At 47.1% G+C, this 22,828-nt stretch overlaps 1 protein-coding gene across 1 annotated transcript in view; it reads right to left on the reverse strand.

The window, feature by feature from the left end:
• Positions 1–16,359: 16,359 nt before the first annotated feature.
• Positions 16,360–22,828, reverse strand: part of POU2AF2 (POU class 2 homeobox associating factor 2) — a gene marked incomplete at its 3' end in the record, with an annotated part of 34,128 nt that continues 27,659 nt past the window's right edge. The window contains exons 2-4 of the mRNA XM_081098772.1: positions 20,870–20,912; positions 18,045–18,346; positions 16,360–16,761 (exon numbers count right to left, since the gene is read on the reverse strand). Of these exons, the coding sequence (XP_080954898.1) occupies positions 16,360–16,761; positions 18,045–18,332 (690 nt within the window). The 5' untranslated portion in view covers positions 18,333–18,346; positions 20,870–20,912. The remainder of the gene's footprint in view (positions 16,762–18,044; positions 18,347–20,869; positions 20,913–22,828) is intronic.

The following is a 22,828-nucleotide window of genomic DNA, read 5'->3' on the forward strand; positions in this document are numbered from 1 at the left end:
CAAGCAAAGCAAAATGAGAGCTCCACACAGGGAAAGCTAAGACATCTTGATGTGAACTGTGTTGCCTTCTGCTCTAAGGTAAGCTAGATTCTTTCTTCTAAAAAAAGTTACAAGGCAACTGATCTGATATGTATTTTTTAGTTTTAATTTTTAGGTTTGCTTGGGGATTTTTTCTAATATCAGATTCTCCCACTTAAAATGTAAAGGCTATTTATTCATTTTGATAAAAACTCAATTTATATGATTTTTTGATATACAAGAAATGTAACAATTCAAGAAAACCCAGTAAAGAGCCTTTCAATTAAACCATTCAATATGAAATTAATTTAATCCCAACTTTTATGATTTAGTCAATCATTTCCTTCAAAACTTTCATATAATATCTGGCTACTTAGCTAGGGATTTCTTTTCCCCAAAGGACACAACTCCTAATTTTGTTAATCCTGGATAGTTCAAAATATTCTCATGATCTTACCAACTATGAAATACTAAAAGTTATATAAAATATATTTTTTTCTTAAAGCTGTAGTCATTGCGTTGGATCCTATCTATATTCTAGTTAATGGTCAAGAAATATTTCAACTCTGTATGTTTTTTACTCATTTTTATAAAAGTAGCTTTTTTCACTATTATAAATACTTGAAGTTTATGAGACTGTACCTTTTAATCATTGAAAGTAAAGCAGCCTGTATCTTCCAGTTGAATTGATAATTTTACCAACCGAGTAATTTAGGATTTGTTATTATTTCTTTAGGTTTCAGGTGCTGGCTTTAATGTTTAAAGGGACCAGCTTTGCTCTGTGATTCACCGCACCTCTCTCTCGGGTTCCAGGGTGTGCTCACTCCCACACACAGAGCCACTGGGAGAGCGCCGCCAGCCACGGCTGAAACAGGAGGTGGTGTTAATTTTGAAAGCGATCCATGCTGTAATGTCATGAACCAGGAAGCTGGAATCCTTCACCAGCTTTTCATGCAAATATTTGGCTGCAGCTTGAGCTAAAGGACTTGAAAGGAGTGGGTTTAAAAACTGCTTCATTGTAGGGCTCTCATTAACCCCATTCCTGCCCCCTCTTGCCCCATGGTCTGTTTGTCTGCCTCCCCACCTTATCTCCCTCAGGTATGTTTACAATATCCTACTTGATATTATCTTCCTAGTCATGGGTTCACTTTCTACTTTGCTCCAAGAGTACAAAGAAAGGCACCCTTCTCTTAGATTTCACACAGCGCAAAAATCCACAATCTAAAATTTAAAAAACACATCAAGGCTGTTAAGAAATTAATGGTTAAAAAGGGGTAAATTATATATTTCCATAAGTACTAGCTCAAGTTCCCCTTTATCCTAAACGTAAAATAAGTGTGTGCGTGTGCGTGTATGTGTGTGTGTGTGTGTGTGTGTGTGTGCGCGCGTGCGTGCTCCCTGGGTTGTTTGCAAATTGATCTGGCCTGGCTGAAATCAGTTTTTTTAAAAGTCAAATTTACAAATACTGCACACACACATTTCTCCTGGCACTGTTTGAGACCCTGATATTCATCTCAGTCTATAACTTCCATTCACAATTGCCTTCTTGAAATTTCAAATTGTGGTGGATACTACTGATTCTATGACAACTGAAGATACATTTCTTCCTGCTTTGTATATTTTATAAAATTAACTCTCTCCTTGGCTTAAAGCTCCCTAGAGCTATCCTTTAACCACCGAACAACTTGGAGATCCTCTGTATGAAGCCAGAAGTCTACACAAAGAAGCAGGCACATGTTATCCCCTCGTATCCGCTCTACGTGCCTCCTGAGCATACCTTCACAGCTTTCTTGGAATCCCAGATCCTTCTGATGGCTCCCACGGAGGGACTGGACTGTACGTCTGGCTCTCATAATTAAATCATCTGTGTGGTGCTACGCCTGCCTATGAGGGCATGGGCGGATATACTATGCAAGCAACCTCTGCAAGGCACTAGTTTGGAAGTACTGCTTTATTATTTATCGGGGGGGAGGGGGGGAGGGGAGGAGGAAGGGGGATTGAGAAAAACTTAGATAAGTCAAACATCTCCAGGGAACAGATCCTGGTTAGATACACAAGCTAAATGCTTAACCCTTGCTTTCCTTCCTGCAGCTAGCTAACAGGGGAACAGTGGCCAAACCAACCTGCAAGAGGCCAACAGCAATAAAATCGCCATGGATTTCTCCAGGTGTAGCTGAAGCAGAATTCTACCATGTACCAAAGCTCCGTAATGAAAGATTACATTTTGTTATGAATGTCTTGATGATTTTTTTCCCTTCCAGAAGCATTTCCCAGTTCCCTTGATCCCAGTTTTATTAATTTTATAATTATTTCTGAATTGAAGTGGTTGGTGGTTGAGGTTACCAGACTCCTGCTCAGCACAGCTGGATCTGCATAAAGATGAATTTAGGGAGCTAATAGGTGGGAAGTGTTGTGTGTGTGTGTGTTTAAGAATAAGAAGAACTTGGTTCTATTTTTAGCTCTGTCATCAGTGACTGCAAGACTTTGAACTTCAGCTGTAATAGAGGCATACAAATCCCTGATCTACTTACCTCCCCTGGTTATTGTAAGAACTAAATGAAATGAGGGTGCAAACAATGCTTTAAAAGAACCACTGTAAAGTCCTCTACAAGCAGAAGGAGGTTTTATTGTGTTAGCTGAAATTCTGCATATGGAGGTAATAACTTCGCCAGCAAATTTAAAATGTGTGTTCCACGGGCCATATCACAGCAAGCTCACACCTGAACCTCTAAACTCTGGGCAAAGGCGGATCAACATTACTGGAAAGCTGGCTTTCAAGCTTTGGTTGTAATTTTACTGTAGTTGCTTTTCACAAATAATAATGAGAGCGAACATTAACTGAGCACTTACTCCATGAAAAGCTCTCCGCTAAGTGCTTTATATGCAATAACCCATTTAACCTCACAAAATCTTAGTACCTCCAGTTTAAAGAGGCAAGAGAGGCGGAATAACTTGTTCAGGGGACACACACCACAGAGGCACTGAGATCTGAACCCAGTCCACTGGCTCTAGAATCTGTGCTCACCACCCCTACATCATTTGCCTCTTCCCACAAAGGCCCATTTCATGAAGTTGTGCGTGGCACACAGAGAGTACCAGGCACAACACCTGTTGTGGGGCAGATGCCAATAAGCTGGAGACAGCAGCAATGCTGATCCTGGCAATATAGGTCCCAGCTGCAGGTCCCACACACACATCTAAACCAACCCACAAGCAATTGTACAATCAAAGGCGCTCAGTGACGAAGTTCCCTTTCTTGGAGGATAACCCGACTTACTTTCTTTGGTTTTGCCACTGCCCTGAGAGCTCCTGGCAGGACTATCTGCTTAGAATGTATACAAGTGGCGGGGGACTCTTGAGTGTCCAGATTCATCTCGCGATAATTACGTCTTAATGAGGAGGTTCTACATTCCAAGTTGTCTCCCCTAAGGAGACATAGCCCCTTTCTGTTGGAAACTTTTAGTGACTGTTGATTAAAGATAAATGAGCTCAGAGGCTGGGTTCCAGAAGAATGAGGAGGGAGCGGGTCTGTTCCACCGGGATTCTATCCTTGAAGGGCTTCCTACTCTTCTAGGAGAGATGTTCTTTGCATTTGGGAGGGCACATCCACTGTCTTCCCACCAGAGTAACAACCTACTTACCTGCTGGCTACTCCTCTCCCTACACAGGATCAGCAAGCCCTTCCTACTCATTTAGGGTCAGTGAGGGATGGGCTCCCCAAATCCTGAGCCCCTCAACAGACCACAGCTGTTCTTTGTGGCTTCCTGTGGTGAACTAGGATGAAGCCGGCACCAAATTTATGAGACCAGCTGAGGAAGGCAGGTCTGGGAGTGGTGCCTGGGACCTGGGGTGGCCTCTATACCTTCCCAGATGCAGGTTGAATGCGGTCTAAGAAGAGTTGGGAGTAAGTGAAGGGTGTTTGCTTACGGTTCCCCCTGAGGCTGCCTGGTGAGCCCTTCTCTGCTGCAGCAGCTCCTTCACCGTGATCTTCACACGGACACCTTGATACACTTTTGGTTTTTCTGGGGAAAGACAACCGAATCAGTGGTCAAGTGTGGGGTTGGGTGTCAGGCTGGGGTCTGGAGGTCCTCTTTATAGACCGTGGCATCTGAGGCCAGGTTTTTAGGGTTGGAGAACACATAGAGAATGCTAAAAGACAAGTGGGAAAGCCACTCTAGTTGCCAAACTTGAAGGGGTGAAGGAAGAGAGGCAGGAACATACGGAAATCCGTTTGGTCGCCCACCTCAGGTTGGGTCCTATGCCTAGACCAATAGCACACAGGATTTTCTGTGCAGGAACGTGGAGACCAGGCCAGGGGAGCTCACCATCTTGGCTAAATTGGGGATACCTGGGCCCAGCCCGCTGGCCTGGGAGAGGGTATTATGGACCAGAAAGGGACCTGGCGCTGGTGCAGGGATGCTCTGTGACCTGTGGCGGCCATCCTAGCCCACCCCACTCGGATGCACCCAGCGGTGCGCCATCTGAGTCCCTTCCTTCTCCACCAGGCCAGGTGTGGCTTCTGGGGAGGCTCCGACCTCTGCGTGCCCTTGGTCTGGAAGCCAGCGGGGCCGGCTGTCAGGTTGAGCGAGCCTTGTCCTTGGGCCGGCGAGGGACCTGCCAGTCTGACCCCAGTAAAGGGCTCAGGCGCTGGGAACTCCGTCCCTCCCTTCCACCGATCGTTTTCTTCTGCCTCCCCTCCCTCGCCCCCTTCCTCCGCCTTCCCTGCTCTCCTTCTTCGCCTCCTCCCTCCTCAAGTCCCGCTCCTGCGCTCCCCTTCCTCCCGGCTCTCCCCACCCACTCCCTCTCTGGGGCAGGCATTTCTCCGCCGCGCGCGGAGGCTCCGAGCCGAGCCCGCGCAGCGCGAGTTCCGGGAAAGCGGTGCGGGGATCCCAGCGATCGCGCCCTCGGCTGGGAGGCCGAGCTCGGCAGGGGCCGCCCCGGGGCGGCGGGCCGGGCGGACAGCCTCCGGGCGGCGGGGCCAGCCGAGCGCGCGGGCGGGCGGCGGGAGGGAGCCCAGCGCGCCGGGAGCGGGCAGCCGCGGCCCCCGCCCCGACCCCGCCGAGCCGCAGTGAGTAGGTCGGGCCGGGCTGTCAGGTCGCGCCGGGCCGGGCAGGCCGGGCTGGGGACCGTTCCCGGCCGGGAGTGGCCGCAGGCGCGGGGCGCGACTCCGACTCCGACCTTCACTTTGGAGCGAGCGCCGGGGAGTCGCCGGGGAGGGGCCGGGCCCCGCGATCTCGGCGGCCGCGCGGCCGGCCCGGGCGCCGGGCGACAGTGCCAGGTCGCCAGCGCCTCGCCTGGTCGTTGCGAAGACCGCAACGGGTCGGCAGGGAGCCCCCAGGTCAGGTCCAGGGAGCTAGGGGTCTCCCCAGGAAAGGAGGGTGCGCTCCTGGTCGCCCAGACCCAGGGAATCCCGCGCCCCGCCCGCAGGGCGTGGGGGCCGCGTCCCCCCGGCGTCCGGTCTCCCCCGCGATTTCCTCGCCGCGTTTGCGGCACCGCGGGCCGCGGGCGCGGCTCGGGGTCGCCCTGGGGCCGCCGCAGTTGAGCCCTGTGCGCCCCGCACGTCCCTGCTCGCGTCCCGGGCTCACCGTGAGCCTCTAGCACCCCCCGCCGCCGCTTTTGGGCGCGCAGAATCCGGGCCGCGAAGTCCCCGGGTCACAACTGTGGCAAAATGGAGGGGCGGGTGGGGTGCCGGGATGGGGTAGGCAGCCGTCCGCAGCAGCTAACTGGGCATCCGGGCCTCTGCTCTGGGGAGCAGGCGCCGAGTGGGAGCGGCCACAGTGTGGCCCGTGCCCTCTCCGGATCCCCGGCACACCCTTGTATGCTCTGATTTTGTGCCTCTCTGTTCTGTGCAGGAAAAGCGGTGGAAATACACCCAGAAAAAAGGCCCCTGGCCCGCGTGACCCTACCCCGGAGAAGCAGCCGAGTTACCCGACATGCTGGTCAGCAGGAGCTGGGTCTGTGGCTGGAGGCAGCAGCTGCAGGGACTCAGCGCCTAGGATGGCTCCTGTGCAAGGAGAGAAGCAGAGATGCAACATTTTTAAAGTTTCACAAAGCATTCAGTTGCATCCAGGTTCCTGGAGCAGAAGACAAACAGAATTAATGTTTTATACCTTCGGGTATAGGTTTGAGTTTTTTCCCCCTCATGCCAAGTATTTAAAACCTCTAGAAACCCATGATTTGACAATCAATGATTGCGCGGTACTTTCAATTTGAATATTCAAAGGCTTAGCAAAATGGACTATCTTCTGCAGAAATCCTGCACACAGGCACCTCACAGAGAGTCCAGAGAAACAGGGAATGAGACCTTTTTGGGTCCTGACCCTTGCTTTTACTCTATTTTGAGCATTTTGCCCACCTTCCCCCAAACAGAGCAGGAGTGCTCGAAGATGCTCTGTATTTCTGCCTCAAAGGCAGCTCCAGGAGCCCCGAGTGACTTAGGCTGTCCTTCATGTGCACCTGAGCCAGATCGGCCGGCCAGACGGATCGCCACATCCCAAATTTGTATTTTAAGGGGGAAATCTTACATTTCGGGGAATGAACATGACAGCCAGTGGGTGTGGCATAGCAAGGTGTCACTCTGGGCCCAGCTTGCAGGCCAGAGATCCAGCAGGGGCCTTCGCTCTGCTCCTTTTGACACCTCCTGGCCATGTGCAGGCTTCCCTGCCCTTTTGTCTGCTCTCTGGCTGGGCCCCAAACAGTGGGGTTTCGGCCCAGAATGCCTGCCCGTTAACACCCTTTGCTCCCCCTTAACGTGCTGGGCTGCCCATGGCCTGGCGGCCTGGAGATTTTCTGAGGCTGGTGGTTTCTTCATGGTGAAGTCCCCTCTTCTCCCCCTTTTCCTCCCTCTGGAGCATCCCTGCTGGTTTGCTGCCGGAGCTAGTGTTTAGGAATGACAATACGCTTGGCTCCTGCTCCTTTTAGCTCAAAGGACATGATGTACTCAAGCTTCACACTTTGGGGTGAGAGGTGGGAAGGAGGTGGTCCAGGCCCGAGCCCCTCACAAATGACCTGGGACTGTGTTGGGTCATCTTCTCCAAGCACTTCCGGTGCCTCTTCCATGTGACTGGGAAGTTTGAAGGCAGCTGTGGTTCAGGGAGGGAGAGAGTGCCAGGCCCAGCCCTCTCCTAGCCCCTGAGGGGAGGGGAGGCACTGGAAGACAGAAGCAGGGTGGGAGTCCCGTGAGGCCAGGCCAGGCTAGGGGCCTGGGTCTCTGCTGTGTCCCCTGAGTTCTCTGAAATACCAAAGTGGCATTGAGCCCCAAAGGGCACGAAAAAATCATCTAGATGCCCTCAAATGTGTCTATACTGGGTGGAGCATAAGGCAATGGGACCAGGGCGCTCTGAGTGACAACACACCGGAGTCTGTGATGGGTAGGCATTGCTTGACAGCTCACACCTTGTCTCTGGGAGGGGGTCAGGACTGTGAACACCTGAGGCGGCACTGGGAACCCGAGGACAGAACAGCTGGAATCTGTAACAGCTTCTGCAGCCTCTTTCTCCGCAGGCCACTGCTGTGTCCTGAGTTTCCCTGCCGGGAGTCTGGCTGGAGACCAGACTCAGGAGCAGGGAGAAGAATTAAGAGCCTCAGTTCCTATTTCCAGTCCTGCCCTGCCCCACCCTGCCAGGAATGGGAAACAGCTGGGAATTCGGGACGGTTTCATCCTCATAGCTTTTCCATTATTTCTTTTGTCATCTACCTCTTTGTTTCACACTTATTTTTTGGTTTGCTTTTAAAAATCTTCCTCTTTGTCGTTTGGCCTGTTTGTTTATTTTCTCCCCTGAATATCTTTTTGTCTTTCTTCCTGTGGCTGCTTTCCTCCATTTCTTGCCTGCATTGATTGTTTTCCTCCCTGGCTCCCTGTGTGTGTCTGTTGTCCCCTGTACTGAGGTGCTGTCTCACTTCTTTTTTGTTTTGTTTGTTTGTTTATATATAATATATTTTTATTGATTTCAGAGAGGAAGGAAGAAGGTGAGAGAGATAGAAACATCAATGATGAGAGAATCATTGATTAGCTTCCCCTTGCAGGCCCCCCACTGGGGATGAAGCCCACAACCCGGGCGTGTGCTGTGTCCAGGAATCGAACCTGGGACCTCCTGATTCATAGATCGATGCTCAACCACTGAGCCACGCCGCCTGGGCTGCTGTCTCACTTCTACAGGCTCAGTCTCCTTCCTCCTTTCCTTCCATGTGGAGATGGACAGGGTTGGCAGGAGACCACAGGTTCCCTTGGCAACATCACTGAAGTTGATGGTCATGTTTGGTTGGAGAAGGAAGGTAGCGCTGGTGAGAGATGAGCTCCTTGGAAGTCACCGAGTCTGTAGGGACAGTGATGAGCTCTGTCCTTTTGCCAGGAAGCTGCTGCCTCAGCTATGGCAGCGTTCTGGGGGCTTGAGGGCTGGCACCTGCTACTGGGATAGAGGTTCCTGGGCTGTTGCTGCCCAGCAACTTCAGACAACTGGGTTTCCTCAGGCCTGGGCCCTATTTTGAGGAAAGAAGTCCCCATTTTTTAGCCCAATATTAAAGGATTTTAGTTCCTGCTGTTTCTATAATGGCAGACCCCACCCCACATATTCAACAGCCAAACACCAGGCTTGTGGGCATAAGGGAAAATCCTTTCTAGACATGTCCCGTGACTCTCTTCTAGACCTGCCCTTGCCACGAAGCCAGGAGCCACCAGGTCTGCCTTGAGACCCCAGAGAGTTGGCTGTTCCTCACAGGAGACCTTTTTAAAAATTGTCATCTATTGAGTGTCGATTGGATGCCAGACACTGTCTTGTATAGTCTCACCATCTCACAAACGAGGGAACAAGCACAGAGGGGCAAGCAACATGCCCATGGTTATTGGGCATAGACACGGCAGGATTGGGACTCATTCTGCGATATGCCTGAGGCGGAAGCCCTTCTACCCGATCTTTCACAGCACAGGCTTGCAAACCTTCGGCATCAGCTCACAATGAGAAATCCATTTTGCTTGTTCACTTACTATATCTCGAACAATACCTCCATATTTATAAAACGAACCTTTCATGGAACAGTGTACCCCTATGTACACAAGACACTGAACACTTCTATTCCATCCCACCTTTTCCATTTCATTCTATTTATGAAAAGCCTATGTTGGTTGGGAGTCACTAAGGTAGTTTAATGGCCCACTAATTCGTAGGGATGAACGTTGGAAAGATACTGCCTACAGGACATGCAAGCACACGTGTGCGTGTATGCATGTGGAAGTGTTGTGGTGTGCTGTGTGTTTCACTGACCGGTGTGTGAGGAGACTAAGGAAGTATAGCAGACTGACTAGAGTAGCAGTCGCCAACCTTTTGGACCTCACGGACCACCGGTTGGCGACCGCTGGACTAGAGAGTGTTCTGTAAACACAGGACACCAGAACCCTAAGAAGACACTGGCTAGAAGGGAGGGTGAGCTGTTAATTATGCTAATTGCAGTTTGCACTTCTCAGACTGGGAACTCTTCCCTCTCCCAGGGGCACAGTCGGTCACCTCTAGGGTGTCCTGATAATAATTTTAGGGTCTTAATACAAGGCTGAAAAATAGTGTGGAGTTTCAACAGGTTCACTTGCTTAAGTATATAGCACAGGGTCCTGATGTTTAGATGTTGGAAGGGATCTTTTTGGTACTGAGGGACTAAGTCTTTTGCCAGCGTCCCTGCTGGTGGTCATCCAGCCCCAGGCTCTCTCCATTGCTTGCTTGGCTGCTGGCCCCCCATAGACGAGTGGTGAGGAAATGGAAGCTTGCTATTTATCAGGCAACCTGTCCTACTATTAGATTGCTTTAAATATAATGATCATTGATCTAGTCAACCATCAATTAAGTATTAACTGAGCACCAACTATGTACCAGGCATGGTATCGAGTACCAGGAAAGCAAAGATAAGTAAGCCCTGCTTTCTGTCATCAACTGCTCTGTGAGTGAGTAACATGGGATAACTCTTTCCCACTTCCACCCTCCTGCTTCTCCACCAGGGCTTTGTTTGGTCATTCACTGCTTCATTCATTCATTCATTCATTCATGCATTCAACAAGCATATACTGATTATCTGCTCTGACCAGGCCCAGTGCTAAATCTGAAGAAGTTATCATGCCCACTCCCCATCCAAGGCTTTTTTTTGAGGCTCCCCATCTGTCGTTTCTCTAGTTCTTCATATATAATTTTCAGATCTCTGGGTCACTGAGCTCAGAAACCCTTTTGCTTGTCATTGACCTTCTTAAAGTCACTCAGCATGCAGAATAATGGGAATAGAATACATTTCTCTTTAAAGTTTCAAATTAACTGTTTTAACTGTATTTTATATGCACACAACACTGCAGAGCATTATATTTTCCCCACAAAGTAGGAGATTGAACTCAGACATGAATATGAAAAGACTTTCAGTACAAGGAAAAGGGGGTTTATTCCTTCTAAATTTGACTACAGCTCTAACCTCTATCAATGCAAAGTTCTTTTTCCATTTTGACTTTGGGACACTGTTACCAAACCTTGTGGGAAATATTAAGTTCAAAAAAAAGATGGAGGAAATAAGTAGTTACTGGGCCCAGAGTGAATGTTTGGTCCTTATGAAAATAACCAGGAAGAAGATTAGATAGGTGTTATTTAATGACTTGTGGTAAGTCCTTCTCTTCCCATAAAGCATACTCAAAGTTTTAACTTTTCTTTCCGAGGCTTCCATGGGCCGTGAGCATTTAATAATTTATTATTTAAACAAGAAAAATGCCATCAGGCACTGCTTGAAAATTCATCTTTTACTTAAACATTTTTATTATGTAATATATGTCATACAAAAACATATCTAAAGATTACCATGATAAAAACCTACGAAGGTTAAGAAATAGTATAGTTGAGGGATCTTTTATTTATGACCAAATTAATTTATTAAGCATTAAACTTTTATATTATTCCACTCAAGATATCTGGTTAGGGAGAAGATTAGTAGGGACATCTATCTATTTTCCTACTGCAACAGAGCTAATTCTTAGGTATTATTTGTTTTGTCCACATTTTTTCCCGTTTGGAACTTGTAAAATTTTTTAGTTCTCTCCTTTTGGCTTGCGATTTACTGACAATGATATTGCATATTGCAAACCCAGACATCTTATTATAGTGATGATCTGAGGACACTTCTATATCTAATATCAAAGATAGCATGGTATCATAATTTACAGATAATTATAGAAGATTTTCTCACTACTTAGTCTGATTTTGGGGTATTCAAGTTCCTGATTTATTTTTCATATTCATTTTAATCACATGGTAGATAATACCAAGCACTGAATAACTTTTATTTATAAGGCTTCTTAACATTACAATACAGAATGAATATATGAAAATTTTTCTGTACTACTTCAAATCTTCAGTAATTTTTCTTCTTAGAGGCATTTAAGTATACTAGATTAATTATTTAAAATGTATTATCATTAAATCCAATGTCCCTACTCTCAGCATTTGCAGAGAATATTGTTAATGTGAAATGCTAAATGTGGTGAAGAGGAGTGGTCACCCACAGAATGAGGGACTAGATATTCACCTTTGTAGTATGATTTTAGTCTAATGCAACAATGATTTCTTGAGCAGCTACAACATGCTGGGCACTAAGCCAGGTGCTGAGAGCCACTCATGAGTCCTCTCCTTGGCGAGTCTAGCGAGAGAATCACTATTTAGCTAGAGTGGAAGATTTTGCATGTAAACTCTCTAGATTCAATAGTTATTGATTATGGTGTATAGAGGGGCAGTGTCCTGTTGCTTTGATTAGAGAAGAGACTTGATACCGAACCCAATAATAGAACTTAAAGAAAGAATGTGGCGTGTGGTTGGTAGAATCACTCATGTAAAGTGACTTAAACCTAGGACATCAATCGTTATTTCAATTATATTTTTAATTTAAGTTTTATTAAAGTGTAGTTGGCATACAATATTATATTAGTGTCAGGTGTACAACATAGTGATTCAACATTTATATACTTTATGATATGATCACCCCAATAAGTCTAGTAACCACCTGTCACCATGCAGAGTCATTACAATATTACTGATTATTTTCCCTAGGCTGTACATTATACCCCCTGTGGCTTATTCATTTTATAACTGGAAGTTTGTATCTCCTAGCCTCCTTCCCCTTTTTCTTCCATTCTTCCTCACCCCACCCCCCAGGCGACCATCGTTTATTCCCTGTATCTATGAATATGTTTCTGTTTTATTTTAGTGCTTCAAATATATAACTAATGGTTTACTCCTTATGAATGTATTACTTAGATTTGCATATTGAATAGTTGGCCACAAAGCTACTAGTAATCTTTTATATGTATTATGTATGTCTGTAAGTAAATGCATCTTTTACTGTTGGGGTAACTCTTTTCTCTTTGTGGAATTTCTTACAGTATACTTCTAGCACTTCAGTACTAGAGTAGCATCATATTGTGTTATTAAATGAACTGTAGCAAGTCATAATGCTCATTTAGCATTTATTAAATAAATAAGGTAAAAATGTGGTTTCTTCTCTCATTTTTAGGGTTTATATAACATTATAAGAGACACACAAATACATTCAACTACTACTATGATTAATGTCTGTTTTCAGTGATTTATTTTGTCTATATTGCCAATTTTGCAGAGGCACATTTTGCATTCCACTTTTTTTATCTTATCATCTAGTGAGCTTTCTTTTTTTTATTGTATTTATTTATTTTATTTCATTTATTTCTTTGTTAATCCTCACCAGAGGATATTTCCCATTGCTTTTCAGAGAGAGTGGAAGGGAGAGAGGGAGGGGAGAAAAAAGGGTGTGGGGGGGGGGAGGGAAGATAGAAGGGAGAGGGGGAGGGAGAGAGAGAAGAATGTGAGAGAGACACATCAACTGGTTGCCTCCTAAGTGGGCCCTGACCAGGGGTGGAGAGTGAACCCTGCATCCCAGGTACGTGCCCTTGACTGGGAATTGAACCAGTGACCCTTCGGTGATTGGGTCAACACTCTAACCACTTAGCATCATGGGCCAGAGCTAGTAAACTTTCTTAAGTAGCTTGAACTTGACATCACCATCTCTGCTTAATATTTTTACTACTATTATTAACTAGAGGCCCAATGCATGAAATTCGTGCAAGAGTAGGCCTTCCTTCCCCCAGATGCCAGCACCAGCTTCCCTCTGGCACCGAGGACCCAGGCCTCCCTCACAGCCCCAGCTTCATCCGGAAGGTCCTCTGGGAGGACATCCAGTCTAATTAGCATATTATGCTTTTATCATTATAGATGACTTTAGAGAGAGAGGAAGGGAGAGGGAGAGATAGAGAGAAACATCTATGTCAGAGCTCAGCATGGATCATGGATCGGCTGCCTCCTGCATGCCCCCTACCAGAGATTTTGCCCACAACCCAGGCATGTGCCCTGACTAGGAATCAAACCAGCAACCTTTCTGTGCAAGGGACAATGCCAACCAACTGAGCCACACTGGCCAGGGCATCACTGCTTCATCTTAAAGGACCTGAAAGAGATGGTGTTGTGAACTCAAATTCTCTAATTTTCTCTGGCTTCCCCAGGAAGGCTGTGAGTGAGAGCACAGCAGATTCAAGAGAGGAGAGTGAGGGAGAAGGCGCATTTTTCTTCTTCTTGTGCTGCTCATTATTATAAAAAGATGCAGCTGGTCTCTGGAATGAAGTGGGAAATGGAGAGTACTCAGATGGGAAATGGAATGGGGAAATATAATTAATTTCCCTGACATAATTTTATAGCTTGGTTTTACTTTTTAAGAAAGTGTTATAAATTCCTAGAACAATGAAAGAACCAAATTGAAGTATATGTAATATAGAAACACACTGTAAAGCTAAATAGAATTCCTTTTTTAAAAAAAAAAATTTATTGATTTCAGAGAGGAAGGGGGAGAGAGGGAGAAATAAAAATATCAATGATGAGAGAGAATCATGGATAGGCTGCCTCCTGCACACCCCCTATTGGGGATCAAGCCCACAACCCGGGCATGTGCCCTGACTGGGGATTGAACCATGTCCTCCTGGTTCATAGGTTGATGCTCAACCACTGAGCCACACTGGCTGGCCCTAAATAGAATTCTTAAAAATTATTTACCATGTGGAATTATTAGAGCCACTTCCTGTCACCATCCCCATTAGACTAGACAACTTAAATGGATTCTAGATAGAGTATGGGCCTGTATATGTTTCCTTCTCTATAAGTTATTTTGTTAAATGCAATAAAATGGCTTGAATGCTTTAAGAAGAATGTAGACATCACTGGTTCCTGAGCTGTACCTATCTGAGAGCCAATGCGTACTCTGGTTGTGAAGAGATGAACATGATATGTGAGAAGGACCACAGTGAATTAAGAGAGGTGAGCATGCCTACCATTTGGCATTATACTCAAGCAAAAATATTGTGGGGGTATACTTGTGGTTTATGCAGCCATTATTGTGTGTGCCCCTTGGTAACAGATGGTAAACAGATAACTGTAATTATTATAAATTTTATACAATCAACCAATCTAGAAAAATGACTTTGAGACCCTGATGAAGGTCCCTAAGTCTATAGGGAGGGCTAGAGCTCTTCTTTCTGATGCAGGGACCTGCTGTCCAGGTATGAGTGATGCTGGATGACAGATGGCTCTGCCTAGGATACTGCGAACCAGGACTCAGTGGACTTACAGAGAAGCTATCTCCCTCACAGTAAAAGTTGCTTCCAATCCATTAAAGAGCAAATATGAAGCAAAGTAAAGACCAGGGGGTGATAAAGAAGGCAGGAGTGCAGGAGCAGGGCAGGGACCAGGACAGTGCAGCCCAGCAGCTGAAGACCACAACCCTCCCAGATCTCCTGAAGAGATGCTCTCCCAGGACAGTGCTGAGGGGTGTGAGGTAAAGAAAATCTATCTATCCAAGCATTGCAGTGGGTGTTCTTTACATTAGGAGAGTGTTTGTTTCACCATAAAACACTCTAGAAGACCTGGAGAAGGAGGAAGATCCATTATTCACTTCTAAGTGTTAACTAATGTCTCCATTTGATTTTCTGGACTCCTGCCTCGCTGAGGTAGAGCTTAGGGACACTGTCACAGGGTGTGATGAAGATTCTTTAGGGGATTTGGGCAACCAAGTGGAAAATGAGAACATTGGGCCCCCAGGAGATGGAGGTAAAATACATTGGGTCAGGAGGAACCAGAGGGGTCAGAAAATGCGTTAAGGGAATAAAGGAAGGTGGTAAGAAGATAAGAGGGAGGACGTGGGTATAGCCTGTGGGCCTTGATTCATGCACTACAGAGTCCAAGTGTCTGCAAGGCATTGAGATGGGCACACTGCTTGGTGGACATTACTCTGGGAACTTAATTGACAAAGGAATTTAAACCAATCAAACGTACATGAGACAGACGACTGCTTCAGATGTCAGTTTCTTCATTCATACGCAGTAAGAGTTGTACAGTTCCAACCAATGAGCTCCCAACAAGGTCTTCCTTCACATGGGAGATGTGTGTAATGCTGGCCCACACCTGACAATAGGTCCCTCTTCCAAGTGCCTTTGCCTCTGGTGTTCTGTGGTCTGCTGTCTCTTGCCCACCATACAGTCCTGCTCTCTGTGTTTTCTTTGCAACACACTTGTTTTATTTGATCACAGAATGCCCATTCTACTAACCCACTCTAATAACTGTAGGTTTATTCTATCAGAGAGACAATATCTAGCTGGATTATGGCAACCATTGATCAAAAATAAGTTTGGGCCTTTATTGTTTTTTTTTGGAGTGACCTAATTTTTGGACACCCTGTGCTTTAGGGAAAAGTCAAAACTATATATTTATGAAGCCACAGTCTCCCGACTCCTTCCTGTTTTAATGACAATGAAGCGTTCCGGTGTGGTGATAGATTTGTCACCGGGCCTTTGCGGGCCACAGTAAGGAGAGTGCTTTAAAGTCACATGGCATAAAATGAAGTTAGTCTTATGTGCCCTAATCTACATTGTATCCCATGAATTCTCTTTACTAAAGAACACACGTAGTTCATAACTAAGAAAAACTGAACAGGAGACTCATGTTTTGTGGATCTGCATAAACTTTTTAATGTAATTTAAGGGGAAAATATCAGTGCCAGAAATGATACCTCAAAGATAACAGAAGATTCAGAGTGCAACAGGTTACTAACGTTCCTCAAAACCTCACTGGCAGGTTGTCTCATTAGAATGTGGTCCCTGGGGAATATTACAAATAAATCCCATTGTCCACTAACCAAGAGGGACATGATGGCCCATTTTGAAAATCCCGTTCCGAGTGACTCCCACACCAAAAGCCACCTGTGAGACACAGAACCCCAGTTAAAGAAAAGCAGAGAGGTTCTTCGGTGCATCCCTCAGTAAGCTCGGCGGCACTCGTATGACCCCCACACCATGCTCCCGTCCTCTTTGGTCCATGAAGAAGGGTCCTGAAGGGCAGAGGCATCTGACCCCTCGTCTGGCGAGAGGGGCACTGCCTTGGACGGTAGGTCGTTGGACACTGTGGTGAAGGGGGCGAAGGGATATGGGGACGGGGTGGGGTACCCTGGTGTGTGGTACAGATCCTCCAGTGCATGCAGCGAGTAAGACTGAGCTCCAGCCAGGGGAGGCCCCCAGCTGGGGCCCCGGTGCTGGGCAGTGCTCCCCGACTCCAGCTGGGAGAGGCAACTCGTGCTGGGTGGCAAGGTCTGCAGGGCGTCGGTGGGCACAGGGTCGAGCTGGCTGAGACCATCCGGCACTGTCTGCTCCCAGGAGTCTCTCTGAGGAGAATGGAAAGGTCACCAGGGTTAGTCATTAGAGGAGGCTCTGATGTGGACAGACTTCCTCCCCAGCACGGGGTGCTGCTCAGAGAGGGCTTGGTGTCCTCCCTGTCGGAAGCCTCCTGACCGGCAGCTTTTCCCTCTGGGATTGACACAGCAGTGAAGTTTTAGTTTCCCTGTGTGTAGGAAGATTCCTTTCCCAGGCCACATTAAATGAGTGAAATGTGCGAATAAGAAAATGGACATTTATACCGCAGTTTGACGTTTACAATGCACCATGTCTTGCATCCTTTTTGAGTCAGGGTCCTAGAAAGCCCTTTCCACAGTGGGAAGTCAGGCAGCGGCACCTGGAAGGAGTGGGCCTCTCAGCTACTAAAGGGCGTTTGAGTGGGCCGGGAAGGCCACCTGTCTTGCCCAGCAAAGAGGTGGGAATTGCATTGGCTCAGGATGGAAAGATTGTGAGTCCAATCATCTTCCATCCTGACACTTACTAGGTTCAATCTTTCCATCCTGTGACACTTAGTAGGTTCAATCTTTCCATCCTGTGACACTTAGTAGGTTCAATCTTTCCATTCTGCGACACTTACTAGGTCCAGTCTTTCCATCCTGACACTAGAGCACTCACTTTGTTTAATGTAATTTAAGGGGAAATGAGGCTTTAACAACTATATCCTGGGATGTTGCAAGGAGTAAATGAACAAAGGCACAGGAAAGTTCCTGGCTGGAGTAGGTACTTAGTCATGTCCCCCCAAGCTTTAGCTAAAATCCCATTTTTAGAGCGATTCATTCCTTTGGGGCTGAAGGCTGTTTTCTCTAAGGAGGGTGTTGGTGTTCAGATCTGTACGGACTCCCCTTTGGAAGGACTGAGAGAGAACAAGGTTCGAGAGGGTGGAAGTGCTGTGGGAGGGGTGGGTCAGGGGTGGGAAGCACAGTGGGATGCGTGCGCCTGGTCTGAGGTGAAACTGCAGGCGCTCCCCTTGCGCTGGAGGAACGATGGGAGAACACCAGGCCAAGCCAGCGGAGTATTAACAAAATGGATATAAAACCTATCTTGTTAGTCAAACCGGTTCAGGCCTCAGGGTAGACCCTCCTGCTGTCATGGGTGGGGAGGATCTTTGAGAAAGGCCCCTTCAGAGAGTACCCTGGGGGGTGTCTGTCCTGGCATCTCTGGGGGCAGGTGCAGGGCAGCCTCAGGGGTCTCCAGGGCGACCATACCTGGCTGCAGTCCTGTTGCCAAGCCCTGATCCCAGTCACCCCCTAAGGTGGAAGAGCTGCATACTCACCAGCACGAAGTGTGTGGGGTCGCCGGGGAAGGGCGGCGGCAGGAGCGGCGGCAGGGGCGAGGCGCTGAACAGAGGGCCCGCGCTGGGGGTGAGGGCCGGCGGGCGGTGGTCCGCATAGGGCTCCGGGAAGTAGGAGTCTAGGAGGGCGGGGTGGCTCTGCCCAGCTGAGGACTCGCAGGGAAAGGGCCTGGCCCCGCTGGAGGTGCACGCATCGTTTGCAAATTGCTTGGTGCTGTGGAAGTCTGAGTCGGACAGGAAAGATCTTCGGACGCCGTAGTACCCGGACATGACCGGTGAACCTGCTGCCAAATGGAAAGCACACAGGCACACGTTTCCTCCTGGGAGGGCCAAGGCGTCTCTGTGGCACATGCCCCAGCACACGCTCCCGTCAAGGCCGCGTTTAGATACATACACGTCTCCAACGTGTTAGGTGTGGCCACATCACCTCTTTCCTCTGGTCCAGCCCAAACAATGATATGTTTACCTAAAGTTCTCTCTGCTGCCCCGGCTGAGTTCACTTCAGATGGTGCAATAGCTATTTAATGGTTCCCTCACTCAGTGTGCATGTGCTGTGCACCTTCTATGGGTCAGGCACTGAGCTAGGCAGGGGCTGGCCCTGAAGAGATGAGAATAAGTTGGCGTTGACATTTTATGGGATGAAGCATCTTTCCCACAGCTTCTGAGCTCTGTCCTCACATACACCCGGGCCACTCACAAGAGCCTGCTTCTGGCATTTCATCTGAGCTTCAGTGTCTCTAGATACGGTGACACTCTGACCCCATCCCAATCCAGAGGCAGGTTGTACTCTTCCTCTAATCCTTTGTCTATATATATATTGATTGATTTCAGGGAGGAAGAGAGAGAGACATCAACGATGAGAGAGAATCATTGATTGGCTGCCTCCGGCAGGCCGCCTACTAGGGATGGAGCCCGCAACCACGGCATTTGCCCTTGACTGGAATCAAACCTTGGACCCTACAGTCCTCAAGGGGCACTCTATCCATTGAGCCAAACCAGCTAGGGCTACTGACTGACTTCTAACACCCACCTGGCTTGCTTGGGAATGATATAGCTTTTATGCAGTCAAGGTAGGGGCAGGACCACAAAAAATTGTCAGGCTTCCGGGAGACGCGTGTTATTTGCTGCCCTCTTGTGGCCATAATGTGGGCACAGCACGCTTGGAAAGAGAATGCCTGGCACAGTTTCCCTGAGGAAAACGGGAAGAAGATGAAACTAAGAGTCATAAGTAAGGCTAAGGCGAGTGCAGTGGACCCAGAAGGAAAAAGAGGTGTTTGCTAAGGACTTTCTGACGCTGTCGCTCAGTTGTAGCAGAAAACACGATCACTGAGAACATGTTCAGGGCACGGGCTCAGCCAGTGAAACTGTCCTGCTCATGGTGGGTGTGCTTTCATCAGACAAGGCCGACACCTGCAGGCTGAAGTGGGAGGAAGATGCAGATGCTTGACTTGCCTACCTCCCCCCAACCACAGCGACCACTTCTGAGCTTTGCCCCTGCCCACCCTCCCCACTCGTCTGTAGGGAGAGAAGTCAGACTGCCCTTTGTATCATGACTCAGCCATAGGTCACTCCGCACCCAGCACCTAGGCCTTGCCACATGCTGTGGCACTTCATGTGATGCTCACTACTCTCTCACCTGAGTTACAACCTCTTTCCTATGAGTGCCCTGGGGGCAGAGCTTAGTGTTTTGATACCTTTTCTGTAAACACATTATTTTATTCCTGTGTTCAACAATGACATGTAAACTTACTCATTCATCCAGAAGCCCTTGTAGAAAAGTATAGCACAATGCTACTTACTCCATTTTTATCTTAAGATCTATAGCCCCGAACTTCTAATTTGCTCATGAATTTGAAAGCTACAGTTAGGGGTTTTCTCATAAGCACATTTCTCTAGGGGGAAAAGAAAACTGGAGCAAATGAAAATTAGAATCAATACCTAAGGTTCTGTTTCACACCACAGAGTTATATCCGAGGGAGTGGTTATGGCTGAGAACAGAATTAAGGCTATGTACACACATAAAAACAAGCACAAAGAAAGACTCTGCTCGGTTAAGCATATTTTTTTTTCTCCCTAAGAAGAGGAAGAATAATTTTAGGTGGTAAGAGAAGCTATCTAAGTTTCTCTAATATAAAAAGGAGCAGAATTTAGTAACAATAACATGTGAATGGGGAAACACAATAGAGACATTCAGACGTGTGAACCTTCTGCTTATTCCTTCCCCTATCCATCTCTGAAGGTTCCTAAAATTATTAACACGACGGCACTTCTGAGTTTGGGATCTGGAAAGAATGTGTGTGTGCATATATGGAGTGCCCACTACTGTTATCAAGAATGCCCCTTTTGGGTCCCCACAGGGGCATCTAATGAGACATATGTATTTAAATGAACACAAGACACTTAGCTCAGTGCCTGACATATAGAGAGAACTCAATGTGTACTCGTTTCCCATCTGCCCACAGGCCTCCCTCCTTGTGCGCTAAAGCAGGTGCATAATCCATCAGATCATGGAGCCAGAATTTTAGACCTTTTAAAATTGTAGCAAGAGCCTAAATGCCATTGCTTTTGCTCAATAAGCTTCTGCTAGGCAGGTGATCAAAAGGCTGCCTGCAAGACAGCGAGAGTTCTAAATTCAGGAATGACTGAATTAGGTCTCTCTTCACTGATTTGATATTTTATAAACAACTATTTTAAGGAAGCAACGTTTAAAACGTGCCGTTGGACAGCTATAAAAGAACCAGAGCCCAGGTGTCCCATTGAAACTCAAAAGGGAATGGATGCACAGCTCGTTGAGCTCAAGTACTCACCTGGCACCTGGACAAATGGAGACGGGGAGGAACCGACGCTGCCCTGGAAGGCAAAGACAGCGAGTGTTTTCTTCTTTAGAAGCACGTTTGGATTTAAGGAAAAAAGATCAGGAATACATTTTACAAACCTTGTTTCCTGATGCTAAGGAGCACTGTTGAGGGGGGTTAGATTGGTGGGAGTCACCTGAGGCCAAGCATGTAAGCACCGGAGAACAAAGTTTTACAGGGAACAAAGAGAAGCCAAAGTTTTAGACGCTGGTAATCATGCCAAAAATCACTGGCTAGATGAAATGGAATAATCTACCCTTTGCTTTTTACTATTTGCATGAATATTCTTCATCAAATCTATATCAAGTATAGTATCTATCTATCTATCTATCTATCTATCTATCTATCTATCTATCTATCATCTATCTATCATCTATCTCTACCTACCTGCATGGCATTTGGCTTCAACATTGAATTGCCACAATTTTAATATCTGCCTTTATGCAGAATCAAGTGCCACTGAGGGTGGGGACCCTGACTGTGACTTGTCTTCAGTGCCCAGATCAGAGTGTGGTTCATAGTCAGCACAATAAAAATATGTGGCATAAATATACAGTCCTCTAAACCACAGGTAGTGAGCTTGGGAGGTTGGGGGATGTTGTCAGTTGAATTATATCCCCCAAAAGATATACTGAAGTCCTAACACTCAGTCCCTGTGAACATGACCTGATTTGGAAATAGAAACTTTGAAGATGTAGTAGTTAAAGTAAGATGAAATCATACTGCATTAGGGTGGGCCCTAGATCCAACATGACTGGTGTCCTTTTAAGACAGCAGTTCTCAACCTGTGGGTCGCGACCCCTTTGGCGGTCGAACGACCCTTTCACAGGGGTCGCCTAAGACCATCTGCATATCAGATATTTACATGACGATTCATAACAGTAGCAACATTACAGTTATGAAGTAGCAACGAAAATAATTTTATGGTTGGGTCACAACACGAGGAACTGTATTTAAAGGGCCAGATGGTTGAGAACCGCTGTTTTAAGAAGAGGCAAGAGACACAGGCACAGAGGGAGAAGCCACCTGAAGACAGAGGCAGACATTTGAGTGATACACCCTCAAGCTAAGGAACACAAGGATTGCCAGCAGCCACCAGAGCCAGGAAGAGGCAAGGAGGGAGGCTCCCCTAGAGCCTCCAGGGGAAGCGAGCCCTGCTAAAACCTCCATTTTGGACTTCCAGTCTCCAGGGCTGTGACTAGACAAATTTCTGTTGTTTTAAGCCACTGCATTTGTGGCTTTGTTATTTGAGCCCTAGGAAACCAATGCAAGGACTGATGGATGATTAAATAGATGCTTTGCTACAGTGTGAGAGGTGTCATGGTCTGGCGAAGATGTGGGAGGAAGGCACTTAGGCTGGAGTTAGGGATGGGTGAGGAACACGTCCTGGAGGAAGTGGTGCCTAAGCTAACCTCTGATGGGAAGTGTTTCCAGGTGTATAGTCTTAAAATATATAAATGAAAATCTGGCTTTAAGATGATCAGGGACAAAGTGAAGTGGAAAATGTAGCTGTTTAGTAAGAGTTGAATCCTCAGTATCCAGTTCTATGGATCTGAGCTCTTGGCCCTGACCCTCACAGTCCTGTAGACTCTCAAGTGCGGAAGAGATTTTTATAGATAGTCTCATCCAACCACTCACTCAGTGCGAAATCCTCTCCATGCTAACACTGCATGCAGTTAGCTTCTAGTGATAAAGAAATCTGCTGGGGGTGAGGGGTTGAGGGAGGGAGTGATTAATGGGGAATTTATATGTATATATGCATAATCCATGGACACAGACAACAGTGTGGTGAAGGCCTGGGAGGAGTGGGTGTAGGGTGGGGGGGGGAGGTGGAGGGGGGGTGTCTTTGAAGAGGGAAGGGTACATCAGTTTGATGGATGTAAGTATTGTCTCCTCAGCATCTGTCAGCCA

This window comes from Myotis nattereri, assembly GCF_964212035.1.
Source record: "Myotis nattereri genome assembly, chromosome: 9".
NCBI lineage: Eukaryota > Metazoa > Chordata > Mammalia > Chiroptera > Vespertilionidae > Myotis > Myotis nattereri.